This window comes from Symphalangus syndactylus, chromosome 19, assembly GCF_028878055.3.
Source record: "Symphalangus syndactylus isolate Jambi chromosome 19, NHGRI_mSymSyn1-v2.1_pri, whole genome shotgun sequence".
Classification (NCBI taxonomy): domain Eukaryota; kingdom Metazoa; phylum Chordata; class Mammalia; order Primates; family Hylobatidae; genus Symphalangus; species Symphalangus syndactylus.
This window is the reverse complement of record NC_072434.2, coordinates 80,134,459-80,150,874: the sequence shown is the minus strand read 5'-3', so window position 1 is coordinate 80,150,874 and position 16,416 is coordinate 80,134,459. Positions and strand designations below refer to the sequence as shown.

Below are 16,416 nucleotides of genomic sequence, written 5' to 3'. Positions count from 1 at the left end.
AGGCAGGTGGATCGCCTGAGGTCCGGCGTTCGAGACCAGCCTGGCCAACATGGGGAAACCTCTTCTCTACTAAAAATACAAAAATTAGCCGGGCGTGGTGGCAGGTGCCTGTAATCCCAGCTACTCGGGAAGCTGAGGCAGGAGAATCACATGAACCCGGGAGGTGGAGGTTGCAGTGGGCCAAGGTTGCACCACTGCACTCCAGCCTGGGCAACAAGAGCGAGACTTCATCTCAAAAAAAAAAAAAGAAAAAAAGAAAAAGAAAAAAAAGAAAATCACTTGTGTGTCCTTATTAAAAATATCTATGGGCCAGTCACAGTTGTTCATGCCTATAATCCTAGCACTTTGGGAGGCCTTCCCAGGTGGGAGGACCACTTGAAGCCAAGAGTTTGAGACCAGCCTGGGCAGCATAGCAAGACCCTATCTCCACAAAAAAAAAATTTAAAAAGTAGTTTGGCATGGTAGTGCATACCTATAGTTCTGTTATTCAGGTGGCTGAAATGGAAGGATCACTTAAGCTCAGGAGTTTGAGGCTACAGTGAGCTATAATCACACCACTACACTGCAGCCTGGGTGACAGAGTGAGACCCTGTCTCAAAAAACAAAAACAAATAAAACTATGATCATGGCCATTGGCCAACAAGAGATTTCCTGTTTCTTAAAAAAGTTGTTCAGAATAATCCTCTCCTGAAACAATGAAGAGTGGATAAAATATATATACAAAAATGTATCTTTATAAAATATATCCATGTTTTAATATACCTTATAAGTATATATTTTAATATAATGTAAACATATGATAAAATATATTTTTATTCAGTCTTGTGTGTGTGTATGTGTGTGTGTGTGTATTTATTTATTTATGTATAGAGAGAGAGAGCCTTAAAAGCATTGAATATCTGACAAGCTAGTAAGAAACTACCAAGCCAGAGAGGTAAATAAGCGGGAAGGAGCTTTAGCCCTGAGGACACTATCAATCCTGAAACACTGACACTGTCCTTGGACAGCCTCTGTGGAAGAAATGGAAAACAGCACCCAGGAACTAAGCAAGCTGGGGAGTGCCAAGAGATCCCGCCTCCAAAAGGCTGGTCCCTAACAGGCTGCACTCTCAGAATGAAAATGAGTTGCATGGGAGAACCCTTGCATGGAGTTATATCCTGGGCTGGAATTCCCTGGTTTGTCTAGGATCCTCAAAGACTTCACTTTGCATTAAGGTGGCCCCAGGCTGGTGTGGTGGTTGGTGTCATCTGGCAGAAACAAGGAAGTTACTTGCATTTGTATTCTGTTCCACAAATAGAGGAATTCTTACAAATAAATGTTTTAATGTAGTGACAAATACACAAAACTAGGCACAAAAAAATACAGCTAAGAAAATAAATTTATGAAAAAAGTTAAAAGTTATAATAAAATAAATATCATTTAAAGCAACCTTGATTGCCACTTGAAACTTAGGAAATTTTCAAAGATTTAGAGTGGGGTGGAATCACAAACTCAGTGCTGCGGAACCCAAGCAGAAAAGGAAGGGTCTCAGGTCCTTTAGAGCAGGGAATTCCTTGGTCCTACATACCTCGAAGCATGATCTGAAATGGGTTATGGGCATATCCCAGTGGCTCTGCAGACTCCTGCCTGTGGAGAGGATCACAATCTGAGAGCCAGAATGGCTCTAAAGGGAGGGCCCAGGGATCCAGGCCTACGACTCTTGCTCTTGTTAAAAGCTGATCTGGTCGCTGTGATCGTTTTCAGGTGAAGGTCACACGCCCTAGCTAAACAGGCAGTTGCTACACAGCTCAAGCCAGTTGTTCCAAGGAATAATGTGAACCTGGTATTGCCTGGTCTTTTGATTCTTTAAGTGTAAAATATGTATTTTTATGTATATAAAAATATGTAACTGGACTACATAGCAGCTAAGATAGATAGCTATACCTAATATATCAACACAGATATATTTCAAAAACGATGGTGTTTTTGAGAAAAGGCAAGATGCAGAAGATATCTAAAAAATAATACCATATATTTAGAATTCATAAACATGAAATACAATATAATACGTATATGTACTATACAGTATGTTGTTTATGGCTATAGTGACATAATAGAAGTATAAAAACTTACATAGGAACATAAATACAAAATTTAGGATAGTAGTAACTTCTGACAAGAGAGAAGAAATAGGATGTAGAACAGTACACAAATTATATGTACAGTGTTTAATATTTAAAATGTTAAGATTTGTTTAACTGGGTAGTCAGTATATAGCTCTTTGTTATACTTTCTTTCTACTTTTCTATATTTTTGAAGGGGAAATATTGAAATGCTTTGTGATAATAGTTAACCTAACAAAGCAACAGTCAAACCCTGTGTGGACATCTAGTATCCGTGAGCCAGTGTGGCCCTCAGAGCACCAGTTTGCAAGCTTTGATTTAGAAAGTCAAGCCATAACTGCTGAGTATCAGTAGCATTAGGGCCCATTACCATTGGTAACATCACCAATTTGTATGACACCTTCTGAAAGTACACTGTCAAGAGCTATAAAATTATTAATATTCATGAACCCACTAGAAAAATTTTGGAAATTTTAGCAGAGACAGGGTTTCACCATGTTGGCCAGGCTTGTCTCAAACTCCTGACCTCATGATCCACCCGCCTCGGCCTCCCAAAGTGCTGGGATTACAGGCGTGAGCCACTGCGCCCAGAATTTTTTTTTATAGAAGCATTTCTTCTTAAAAAACTTTAATTATTTATTTCCCAAAGGTCTGCCCTCTAATCTGCTAAAAACCTTTTATACATGAAGAATTTATGGTATTATCTATAATTTGAAAAAAATAGAAACAATTTTAAATGTCTGTCAATGAAGTATACTTGTAAATTATGGTGTACTAACTGTACGGAATATTATAACACCATTAAAAATTATTTTGAAGACAGCGTCAAAATTGGAAAATGCTTATAGGAGAGTATGTAAAATATAAAATAGGAAATTTTTATGTGGCAGTATTACAACTATAAAAATACATGTATATTTGAACAAAGATTGGACGAGAATAGACAAAAATGAAAAGCAGGTAAATTGAAATTATGAGGAATTAAAAATTTTTTAATTTCTTTATTTGTTTTACTCTGAATAGGACTGAAGAATGACATGTTTGAGAAGACCATTTGAGTCACTTTGGTTGTTTTATTTTTGAGATACTATACTAGAATACTTTTTGTTGTGGTTTTTATCTTATACTTAATTTTAAAATTTCAGCCATCAGAAATAGAAATGGAGACTCAGATACATCTCTATGGTCACACAGAAGAGATAACCAGCTTATTTGTTTGCAAACCATACAGTATACTGATAAGTGTGAGCAGAGACGGAACCTGCATCATATGGGATTTAAACAGGTACAGAAGACGGTCTCCAAATCAAACATAGCATTTTTAATATATCCATTTTTACTATATGAAATAGATAAACCAAAATAATATCTTTACGTTATAATCATTTTAACCATGAAACACATGCTTAAAGGTAGTAAGATTACCTATTATATTTTATTGAAGTCATACAATCAGATAGGAAAACATGTATGCCTTATGTACAATAGGTACATAGACTGAGAAAAAGAATTACAAAATAAGAGAATGTAATTATATTTAATGATCATATACAAATTCATGTCTTTTGTCTTTCAGGTTATGCTATGTACAAAGTCTGGCAGGACACAAAAGCCCTGTCACGGCTGTCTCTGCCAGTGAAACCTCAGGTGACATTGCTACTGTGTGTGATTCAGGTGAGCTTGCTCCAACCCAAAGCACAGGGCTGGCTGGTGCTCTAACAGCGCATTCGGCCAGTGGTTACCTCGTAAGTCAAGCCATTCTCTCAGGTCCCTGCCAGATCTAAATACTTTGGTAACAGCATGTACATGTATAGAAATACAATATGGTCCAAGACTCAGTTCATCAATTTAGGCCTCAGCTTATGCAGAAGTTAGTATTGTCATCATTTAACTATTTTCCTGATACATGTAAAATTGCATTTGAGTACATGTTAATTTAAGCAAATTATTGTTATGTAATTTTTTCAGTTTTCTTGGTTTTGACTTTTCTCCCCTTTTTTGCTTCTGCTTTGTAACTATTAACTTTGTTACCTTCCTCCGGTGAAAGAACAAAATTTTAACAAATTGAGTTGAAAAATTGAATTAGCTTTTATTAATGATTCATGAATCAGGCAGCATTCCATCTATGAAATAGAAAGGTACCCCCGTGAGCTGAGCAGAGGAGGTAGTCTTCATAGGCAGAAAAAGCTGAAGAAAGCAGAAACAAGGAACAAAACTCAGATTGATCATTCCACAGTTACTTTCCTTAGAGGATTAAAGCAGAAGGAACTTCCTTATCATACCAGCTCAACTTGAGTGATCCCCTATCATTGACTGCTGTGAATCTCCTGTTTTTTGGAAAACTAGCCCATTTCCAAGTTCAGTTTGATTATGTGTCACCTCACACAACTGACTACTCCATTCTTGTTTGATCTGGTATGTTAGGGCCTAGTACAGGAGCTCAGTCTAAAACATTGGCCTCCTGTAAATTTTATTTAACACTCCTGACTAAATGAAAAGCCTCAGCAGATGACCAGCTTGAATATATGTCTTCCAGGTTCAGAGAGAGAGCAATAGTATAGAATAGTAAATGGAAGTATAATTTGCCTTAAAAATTACATGACAAAAATATATCACCTAATCAAGAGTCTTCTGTTGTTGTTGTTTCATATATACATGTTAAGAAACCAATGCATCCAGCAGAAAAGAACAGTTGGAAAATTCATGAATTTTCTGTTTGCATTTCTATTTTTAAGGGTCTTAAGATGCAAAGGATCCTTTGAAAAACTGTTTGCTTCTTTCTGTCCATTCAGTGTTGGACATACCTATAGTGGGTAGTTTTCTATCCTTTGCTTGCATTTTTTACATTGTTTCTTTTTTTCTAACACAAAATGTATGGTGTTTTTCCAGACACCAAGCAATTCTCTGACATCAACTGGGTGTCCAACCATGCAGTTCAGTTTTGACACTGGAAGTTTGCAAATTTGGAGGCTGCCATGAGCCTCACCCTTAGGTTCAATAATTTGCTAGAATGACTCACAGAACTCAGTAAAACACTATTTATACTTAACAACTATCATTTATTATAAAGGATAGAAATGAACACCGGCTGAAGAGGTGCACAGGACCAGATCTGGAAGTGTCCTGAGTGCTAGAGTGTCTGTCCTCCTGGAGTCAGGGTTGTGGAGTTAGGGTGCACCACTTTCTGGCACACAGTTGTTAGAAACAAGTGCTTGGTGACATAAAGAAAAACTAGCACTTAGAAAATTTCTCAGGAAGGCACATTTACTTCTGCAGAAAGGTGCTGCCTGCGTCCAACCAACCAATCAAGAGCACACCAAAAAAAGGAGATAAGATTTTTATACCTAACGCAGCTCCTGTTGCTGTGTCCTTTCCCCATTGGCTGGAGTCAGACTGCACAATCTAACTCAATTGGCTAAGACAAACTTTTCTAACTATGGTAAACATGCAATTTGCGAGAGGAGGAGAGGAAGAGACTGTTGCTAAGGCAGGAAGGGTAGTTTACAGATCAAGTCTGGGCATGTCTGGGCATATAGAGGTTTGCTAGTTACAAATTAAGCAAGGGTGGGGGCTGTGTACAGAGCAAGAAAGACCGAGGGAGCTTGGAACTTACTATTTCTGACACTTCCCCCTTTTGATTTTATTGTTCTTCCTCTTCAGATTTCTTAAATTTTTGTAACATCTCTTGGCTTTGTAGTTCCTTTTGGTTAAGAGTAGGAACTTAAATTTGAGTAGGGCAGGGGAGAATCGAGAGGTTTTGGTAAGGGCTTTTTCTATAAGCATTTGCCTTAATCCACGAATACAAGGTATGATGCAGCAACTTACAAGAATGAGTACGCTGATAACAATTGCAAGGGGGATAAAGATTGATGTTATGAGTCCTTTCTATTTTCTAAACCATTTTTCTATGAATTTTCGACTATTTGCTAGGGTGGTAAGGCCCTGTAGGGCTTTTGTGATTGTTCTATTGGGAGCTGTGTTGTTAGGGATAAAAGTACAACATTGGACTCCAATCATGACACAGACCCCGCCCTTTTGGCCAATATTATGTTAAGGGCTATTCTATTTTCCTAAGCCATCTGACTGGTAGGACCTAATTGTTCAGCTATTCCTTTAATGGCATCCCTAGTATAGTTAGCAAACCGTTGTTGATTATAATAAAGGTAATTTATCCAGTCTACATTTTTGCTTGCAGTTACCCATGAGAACAATATAGATTCAAATCCTGCAGCTATTTGATTCCTGGCTTTAAATTCATTTAGCACCTCTTGTGGAACTTTGATAGCATTTATATATATGTGAGGATCAAAAGACCCGAGGGGGGCACTTTTTTTTTTTTTTTTATGATTGTTCTTTCTATTTGGTTGATGAAATGCCAAGGTGAAAGGGATGGCTAATTGGATTAGAGCACAAATGCCACTCTACTTACTTGGCAGAGTACTTAATAGTGGTCCACTACAATACTACCATACATCCGCTTGGGGATGAACAAGGGCAGACTGGCTGGTTAACTTTTGAAAAGGCTCAGATTCACTGCATCCTGTTAGGCTTCTAAGGAATGCTAAATATTCCCCCTGTCCTGAGAGACACAAGGTAAAATTGACATTGTTAATTGGAGGCCAAATAGCTCTCAAGGGCTGACCCACAGAGCCTTTAACTTCTGGGAATAGTAACAAGAGAGATTGGCATGCCTTACTGCCCCAGGCTGTGAGGTCTTGGAAGAGAGCTACTATGCAGTTCATGTTCTGTTGGTCAGAGGACCATCCAAGTGGAAAGCAGACAATGTGGGTCTCTGCTCTTCCTGTTGCACAAGCACAACAATCGCTTTTATTTAAGGTGTGAGCGGAATATTTAATCCATTTCAGCCAAGCATTTATATCTTGGTACCCAGTTTTTATGACTAAAGTTTGTTTTAAATCCGTGACTTTTATTACAACTACTTTGGTTTTGTCAATGGGAGATGGTTTGATTGGATGGGCTTGGGGAAGGGGTAACAATAGAGGATAGCAGGGAAGAAACAAAGCGCATTTCAAAGAAGCCTATAGAGTCCTTTCTAATGACATTTTCTCCTAGACCATAGAAGCGCCTAAGGTGGGGTTAGAGTTGCTAGAGGTAGGGATAGTAATAGAGATGAGTAGTGGGTTGCACTGGTGGGTGTGACAGTTGTGGGGGGCGATGACTCTTTTGGTGAAATGGAGGTAAGGCTTTAGGGCAGCGCAATCATCTGAGGATGTCTAACCTTGATTTTTTTTTTTTTTTTTTTTTTTTTTTTTTGAGACAGAGTCTCGCTCTGTCGCCCGGGCTGGAGTGCAGTGGCGCAATCTCGGCTCACTGCAAGCTCCGCCTCCCGGGTTCACGCCATTCTCCTGCCTCAGCCTCCGAGTAGCTGGGACTACAGGCGCCCGCCACCGCGCCCGGCTAATTTTTTTTTTTTTTGTATTTTTTAGTAGAGACGGGGTTTCACCGTGGTCTCGATCTCCTGACCTCGTGATCCGCCCGCCTCGGCCTCCCAAAGTGCTGGGATTACAAGCGTGAGCCACCGCGCCCAGCCTAACCTTGATTTTTGGTGGTCTAAACAACATATGCCCATTGAGAACATAAATTGGGGAGAGAGTGCTGATCCCCCCACCATAGGCGGGGTAAGGGGGCGGTAGCGGCTTCCCTGGAGGGGCAGAGGTATTTTTCTGACGCTATTTCTCTTTGGTGTTGAAGGTTCCTGCAGGGTATAACAAGCATTAAAAGTAATATTTTGGGATGAGCTTGACTTAGTTACGTTAATAATAAAATGGAAGCGGTGGTTAAGGGAAAGAGAAGAGAAAAAAAAGAGACAGACTGATTAGACTTTTCTTTTTAACATTACTTTGGTGGGAGTTGGCCCTGGGACAGCGGTCCATGGCTTTGAAGAGGGCAATGCTTTCTTGACTCGGGTATAATGGGTCTACCCTTTTTCAGCAGTTCAGATTACTGTTTCAGTTGTTAAGAGCACCAGGTAAGGTCCTTCCCAGACCTCAAGAGGCTTGAGCTTTCCCTCTTTCCAACTTATGATAAGGATGTGGTCTCCGGGTTGGTGTCAGTGAACTGGGAATTTGAGGGGTGGAGTTTGTGCTAGGAAGCTTTGAGTCTTGAGGGAGTAAAGGCTGGAAGACAGACTAAATACATAGCTTCTAAGAAACTGATCCTTTGTCTCAAATGTTGGGAGGTCATTAGTGGAATTTAAATAAGGCAACCTATAAAGCATTTTATAAGGGGATAAGCCGATATCTTTCTAGTGAGCAGTTCAGGCTCTTAATAGGGTAATGGGAAGACACTTAGTCCATGGTAACCAAGTTTCTAGATTAATTTGGTTAGGTGGTTGTTTTTTTTTAATTAAGTTTAGAAAAGTTTCTTTAGTGATAAAAATAATCAAATCCCTTTTCACAATGGAAAGTTCTACATGATCTTAAGAACTAAAATATCATGATTTGAAAAGCAATATGGAAAGTTATTTGCAGTACAAACTCTATCACATTCACTTAAAAAGCAGCCAAAGTTGCTTTTTTCTAGGTATACAGGCAACATTCCACACCATTCAATACTACCTCCCTTTTGTGAAACACTTTCTTCTGGTGGCTTTCAGAATACTAGTCTCCTGATTTTTCTTCTAGGTCACTGGTGGGTCCTTCTCAGTCTTTTGCTGGTTCCTCTTCTTTTCATCTACTTCTTAATGATGGCATACCTTAGGTCTCTGTCTTTTGCTACCTTCTCTTCTCTAGCTGTACTAGGTGATCTTATCCAAAGTCATGGTTAGGGTCTTGACTGCAATTTGTCCAGGTTCTTGGTGTTTTGAACAAAGAATTGGACAAAATGCCCAGCAAAGCAAAGAAAGAATGAAGCAACGAAAGAACAAAAGCAGGAATTTATTGAAAATGAAAGTACACTCGGCAGTGTGGAAGTGGACCCAAGCAGCGGCTCAAGGGCCTGGATATAGATAGAATCTTCTTGGGTACAAATACCCTCCAGAGGTTTCCCATTGGCCACTTTATGCTCACCTCATGTGAATGAAGTGGTATCCCACAATCAGTCTGATGGGTTGCCTAAAACCACCAATCAGAGGCTGAAATGGAGTTACAAAGGTCACACTCCTGTGGAAGCATCTGATTGCTGTTTGCAACTAATCAGAGGCTAAGGTGAAGTTACAAAGTTGCAAATGAAGACTCCACCCACAATCAGTTTGATTGGTTGCAGACAGCCAATTTCCCATCTGCCAGCACAAAATGTGGGGGTTTTGCAAAGGGAGTAGCCTCTGGTCGTTTTATTCTTTAGGTGTGAAAAGTTAGGGTTTTCCTTTCAATTTAGTTCTAGGAAGTGAGTGTGAAACGGCCTTAGGTTCCCTGCCTCCAGACCCTATTCTCCTGCCTCACCAGGAGGTGGTGGGCATGAGAGTTGGGGGGTATCTGGAAGTTTCAGTCCTCAATCATGTGGTTGATTTTTCTGGTGGCCAGCCCCTAGGCTGAAGCTATGTAGTCCTCCCCACTGAGAGTCATCTCATTAGCATACAGAAGACAGTAAATTCCAAGGGCTTTAGGGACTCTGTCCCAGGAACTAGGGACAAAGACCAAATACTTATTTTTCATTATATCACAGATACCTGTTAGGGTTTTGTTATTGTTGTTTCTACAAAACATTCATTTATTCTTGTGTTCAAGAGAAGTAATATCTTCAGTCATGATTAGATTTCAGATATGAAAGAATTTTTGCTAGTCTTAGCCCCCAGTCATAAAATAATATCATGAAAACATTTTTATTTCCTAATGATTATAACTAAGGGAAAAGATCTTAAAGAGTTGACTTTGGTAGTACAAGTGTGTGCAAATGATTGATGATTTTGTATTTCCTTGATTTGTGCATTAGCAGCTTTTAGTGTGTCATATCAAGAAGAATGCTGGGGAAATAATATAATGATTATTTATATGGAGTTCTCTACTTTCTTATTTTGGCAGTGTTTGAAAGTTAGGACTGATCCTGAGGGAGTTGAATTTTGTAAAGTTAATTACTTTCCTGCTGCCAGTAGTGATTTATATCTGTGATATTATATCAGCTAGTCATATGGGAATGAGAAACAAAATTACTTTTTCTGCAATTACCAACTCACTAGTAGGGTATTCAGGTGTCCCTGGGTAGCACACAATATAATAGAGTAATGGGTAAAACTTTTTCCAGTTTGAACAAAAAGGCCTTGTCAACTTTTTTTAAGGTCTCTTGATACATATATAAAAGAAGTCATAAAGAGCACTTGGTATATAGAGAACATAATTTTTTAAATTACTTTTTTTTTTTTTGAGACGGAGTGTCACTCTGTCACCCAGGCTGGAATGCAGTGGCGTGATCTCGGCTCACTGCAAGCTCCGCCTCCCAGGTTCATGCCATTCTCCTGCCTCAGCCTCCTGAGTAGCTGGGACTACAGGCGCCCGCCACCATGCCTGGCTAATTTTTTGTATTTTTAATAGAGATGGGGTTTCACTGTGTTAGCCAGGATGGTCTCGATCTCCTGACCTCATGATCCGCCCGCCTCAGCCTCCCAAAGTGCTGGGATTACAGCCGTGAGCCACCGCGCCCAGCCTAAATTACTTTTTTAAAGAGAGGTCAAATTTATCTCTAGTGACCCAGACTAGAGTTCATCCTCCTATTTTCTTATAGGCCAAGAAGGAAAGAAAGTTATCAGATTTAACCTATCAAAAATTTTGACTATTTATTGGATACCATCCAAGTAATCTTAAAATTAAATATATATATATATATATATATATATATATATATATATATATATGTCTATGTGTGTATATACATACAGTCAACCCTTTGTATCTGTGGGTTTCACATCCGTGGATTCAGCCAACCTCAGACTGAGAATATCAGGGGAGGAAAATTGATGGTTGCATCTGTACTTAGTATGTACAGACTTTTTTCTTATTATTATCTAAACAACACAGTATAACAACTATTTGGCCGGGCGCGGTGGCTCAAGCCTGTAATCCCAGCACTTTGGGAGGCCGAGGCGGGCGGATCACGAGGTCAGGAGATCGAGACCATCCTGGCTAACACGGTGAAACCCTGTCTCTACTAAAAATACAAAAAATTAGCCGGGCGTGTTGGCGGGCGCCTGTAGTCCCAGCTCCTCGGGAGGCTGAGGCAGGAGAATGGCCTGAACCCGGGAGGCGGAGCTTGCAGTGAGCCGAGATCGCGCCACTGCACTCCAGCCTGGGTGACACAGCAAGACTCCGTCTCAAAAAAAAAAAAAAAAAAAAAAACTATTTATATAGCATTTATATTGTATTTGGTATTACAAATAATCTAGAGGTGATTTAAAGAATACAGGAGGAGGCCGGGCATGGTGGCTATGCCTGTAATCCCTGCTCTTTGGGAGGCCAAGGTGGGTAGATCACGAGATCAGATCAAAACCATCCTGGCTAACACAGTGAAACCCCGTCTCTACTAAAAATTCAAAAATTCAGCCAGACATGGTGGCACTCGCCTGTAGTCCCAGCTACCCAGGAGGCTGAGGCAGGAGAATCACTTGAAGGAGGCGGAGGTTGCAGTGAGCTGAGATTGTACCACTGCACTCCAGCCTGGGCAACAGAGCAAGACTCCATCTCAAAAGAAAAAAAAAAAGAATACAGGAGGATGTGCATAGGTTATATGCAAATACTATACCATTTTATATCAAGGACTTGAGTATCCATGGATTTTGATATCCTCGGGGGTCCTAGAACCAATCCCTCTCTGATGCCTAGGGACAACTATATTATGTGTCTGTGCTGTATGTGTAACATCTTCTCAAAAGTTATATTGTCAAGCTCATTCCTCCTGATCATGATTTCTCAGTTCTTATGATGGGATATGGTTTTTATAGTGATAAGGTGTGAAATGTATTAAACTGTGAAAATGTAATCAGTGATTTCTGGGGTGTGTGTGTGTGTGTTTACCATTCTATCACTTGGTCAAAATATATGCCTTTGAACTAAGGTGAGACATCCATAGCCTGGTCCTCTGTTGCCAATGGCAAGATAGAGTTAGTAAAATATTCTAAGATTCAGAGTGGGGTGGTTCTTTAATTTATTTTGATTTCCATGACTATGTATACGAAGGATAGAGATGCTTTTCAGGAATGCCTAAGTTTCTGACTTTTAGTTGATGTGTTAAATTATACATGCAAGCAATCTGGTATTGGGTAACAGTGTCAAATTTTGATACTTACAGAAGTAGGCAGATGAGTTGTTATTTGGTTTTGTAGTAGCCCAAGATACTGAGTGAGCTGCTAGGATAATTATTTGGCCATACTTGAGAGTCCAGGCCCACATTTAGATTTTTTATTTTGAAGGATTAAGCCATGCGGTAGTGGTAGCTATGGGTTACAGCGAGAAATCCCTGCCTCAATATCTTCTATGGCTATGTTTCCAGTGACTTCAATGAGCCTTCTAGCCTTACTAGTACTTATCTAATTATTTTATCTTTTTAAAAAATATTTTAGCCAACATTTAATTCAGAAGAAAGGTTGAAATGTAGCCTACTCATGGAAAATATTGTCTATAATTCTATTTCTTTAGCATACTGAGTCTCCTGCATCTTGATGCTATATTTAGATATATCATAATCAATGTTCTACAATGGGAAAACTTAGTAGAACACTGGGCATTTGTGTGTGTGTGTGTGTGTGTGCGCATGCATGTGTGTCTCAATGTATATTTAACATAAAATTTGCCATTCCAGCCATTTTTTAAGTATTCAATTCGGTGGCATTAATTAACAGTGTTGTGCAACCATCACCACTATTTCCCCATTCCTCCTCCCTCAGCTTCCAGCCCCTGGTAACCTCTATTTTACTTTCTATCTCTCTGAATTTGCCCATTGTAGATATTTTGTGTAAATGGAATCATACAGTACCTGTCTGTTTGTGTCTGGCTTATTTCACTTAGCATGATGTTTTCAGGGTTCATCCATGTTTTCGCATGCTTCATTCCTTTTTACGGCTAAAGAAAATTGTGTGTGCGTGTACATACTACATTTTGTTTATGCGTTCATCTGTTGATAGACATTTAGGTTGTTTCCTCTTCTTGGCTATTGTGAATAATGCTGCAACACACTGGGCATTTTGATCTGTGGTATTTGACGGTCTTTGGCATATTTTTAAATAAAGAAACATTGTTTATATGTTTCTTTGCTATAAAATATGAAATATTTTCATTGTCTTAATAAAAGACAGAAGCAAAGCCTCTACTTATATGTTAATGAAAAGATAAAATTAAATGTAGTGAGACTGTGCCATCAAACTTTATCGTGCCTCCTAACCGCTTTATCAGTATGAGAATATTTCCCCAGAGAAGGCTGGACATATCATCAGCCCCCAAACCATCCTGTTTATAAAGCATGGCAGGCAATTATGCTTCCCCCAACCCCAGAAAACTAAAAGAAAAACTTTTGGTTACTCTGTAATCTTTGAAAAGAAAATAGTTTAATAAGGTATTGCTTTATAAGATTTAATCTTAGACGTCCTGAAGAATACTTTTTCTAACTCAGGTAATTTTTACTACACCTTTTTTTTTCTCTTCAAGTCACATAAGTCACTTTTTTTTTTTTTTTTTTGAGACAGAGTCTCTGTCGCCCAGGCTGGAGTGCAGTGGTGCTATCTCGGCTCACTGCAACCTCCACCTCCTGGGTTCAAGTGATTCTTCTGCCTCAGCCTCCCGAGTAGCTGGGACTACAGGCGCCCGCCACCACCCCTGGCTAATTTTTTTGTATTTTTAGTAGAGATGGGGTTTCACCATGTTGGCTAGGCAGGTCTCGAACTCCTGACTTCAGGTGATCCACCCGCCTCAGCCTCCCAAAGTGCTGGGATTACAGGCATGAGGCACCATGCCTGGCCAAGTCACTTCTTATAGATGGTTTCACAGAATATTTCCTTCACTTTTTGGAGACTTTAGCTTTCCAAGTATTTTCAGTCATAACTCATATTTGGTGGTTCATATGCTGAAATATTACAATTACACAAAGATGATTATTTTACCTTGTTACTGTACATCATAGATTGCTTCTTTTTATTTTTTCACTGGTTATTTTCTCTTGATTAATACATAAAGATCTATGCAACTTGGCCTGGTGCGGTGGCTCACGCCTGTAATCCCAGCACTTTGGGAGGCCGAGGTGGGCTGATCACTTGAGGTCTGGAGTTCAAGACCAGCCTAGCCAACATGGCAAAAACCCATTTATACTAAAAATATAAAAATTAGCCGGATGTGGTGGCGTGCACCTGTTCTCCCAGCTACTTGGAAGGCTGAGGCAGAAGAATCTCTTGAACTCGGGAGGCAGTTACAGTGAGCCAGGATCACATCACTGCACTCCAGCCTGGGCGACAGAGTTAGACTCTGTCTCAAAAGAAAACGAAAAAGAAAAATCTGTGCAAGTTGTATAGTAATTTCATTTATACAGTCTTCAGTCATGGGTTGTCTACAAACTCCATCAATAAACAAATGAGCTTGCCCTTCAGGGTTGCCCTTCTGGGGCCAAATGTGGTGGGCTCTGAGACAGCCACATTCTGGTAACCTGCAGGATGATTTGGGTGTTTTAGCTGGTGGAGGCAGTGACCTCAGACTCTGGACGGTGAACGGGGATCTCGTTGGACATGTCCACTGCAGAGAGATCATCTGTTCTGTGGCTTTCTCCAACCAGCCTGAGGGAATATCTATCAATGTAATTGCTGGGGGATTAGAAAATGGAATTGTAAGGTAAGAGGAATTTGGATTCTCTTTTTTTGATTTCATTCATAAGGACACAGGAGTTTCAGAAATTAATTTTTAATATCTAGGCATATTAATATTCAGTATTTAGAGATTTAAACTCACCTTGGGATGTAGGTTCTTTAGTTATTCCTGTTTTATTTCTAAATAATAAAGATAGCTTTAATACAGTTTTGAAGTTTTATGTTAACTATAAAAGATTAACAGTATGGAAGTATACAAAGTTAAAAGTTCTCTTATTCCCACATCTACTCCCTGCAAACTTCCTAGAGGGAACTACTGTTAATTGTTTGTTACATTTCCTTCCAAATGATTTTTAACAAATAAACAAATATGGAGGGCTTTTTAGGGAGAGTAATTTTAGTTTGCATAATTAGATTTTTTTTTCCCCTCTAGGTTATGGAGCACGTGGGACTTAAAGCCCGTGAGAGAAATTACATTTCCCAAATCAAATAAGCCCATCATTAGGTAAGATCTTCTCCCCACCTTATGCTTCAGAATATAATTTGTGATTGTATTTTTCGTAGAGAGGTATTTAAGCACACAGACTTAAAGAAATGTGCAATTGAGCTGGGCGCGGTGGCTCACGCTTGTAATCCCAGCACTTTGGGAGGCCGAGGCGGGCGGATCACGAGGTCAGGAGATCGAGACCACGGTGAAACACCGTCTCTACTAAAAAAATACAAAAAATTAGCCGGGCGTGGTGGCGGGTGCCTGTAGTCCCAGCTACTTGGAGAGGCTGAGGCAGGAGAATGGCGTGAACCCTGGAGGCTGAGCTTGCAGTGAGCCGAGATCGGGCCACTGCACTCCAGCCTGGGCGACAGAGCGAGACTCCGTCTCAAAAAAAAAAAAAAAAAAGAAATGTGCAATTGAAGTCATCATGAAAAGCCAACCTCTTAACACACAGCGGGTTGTCCATGACCCAGCAGCAAGAGAGACCACACTCCTTGTCTTCATGGAGCTTAAAATCCGAGTCAGTGACTCAGAGTCTAATGGAAAGACATGCTTGTAGTTTGTCTCTGGAATCATAGAGACTGTATTTTTTCCTTTCATATTTGACAAGACCATAATGGTGATTGATAGCTGCAGGGGTGCTTGACAAAATAGATAAATAATCAGTTAACTCTTTGCTTAGTTAACAAATTTGACTTTAAATAAAGTGATTCAAATTTTACTTTATTAAATTAAAAGTATTTTCAGTGTACTAAATTTAAAGTTTAAGGAACCTAAATTAATTACTAATGTTACATTTTTTTCCTTTTCTCTTTCAGGGAAATAATATATAGCCATAAAATACTTATTTATCTTTATAAGGAGAAAATATAGTACTGTTATATTTTTTAAAGTTTTGTACACCCAAATATTTGTTGTTTATGTAATAAAGCATAAACGTGGAGGCAAAAGAAGATATGCAAAGAAGAATAGAATGTACTGAGCTTTGTGATCCTGATTTTATTCTATATCACCTCATTTATGAGCATCTCAAACTTGTCAGCAGGGTGACTATGTTAGAATTACAGTCAAAACCAATGAGTTGTAGGCGG

General features: G+C 39.4%; 1 protein-coding gene across 3 annotated transcripts in view; it reads left to right on the top strand.

Annotated features, from left to right (window-relative positions):
- The window catches only part of LYST (lysosomal trafficking regulator), a 227,792-nt gene that overhangs the window by 208,895 nt on the left and 2,481 nt on the right, over positions 1 to 16,416 (top strand). For 2 of the 3 annotated variants that reach the window (XM_055235072.2, XM_055235071.2), the window contains exons 49-52: positions 3,248 to 3,387; positions 3,679 to 3,776; positions 14,704 to 14,860; positions 15,269 to 15,340. In XM_055235072.2, the coding sequence (XP_055091047.1) occupies positions 3,248 to 3,387; positions 3,679 to 3,776; positions 14,704 to 14,860; positions 15,269 to 15,340 (467 nt within the window). Of the gene's footprint in view, positions 1 to 3,247; positions 3,388 to 3,678; positions 3,777 to 4,837; positions 10,838 to 14,703; positions 14,861 to 15,268; positions 15,341 to 16,416 lie in introns of those variants that run through there. The other variant, XM_055235074.2, reaches the window with a different exon arrangement.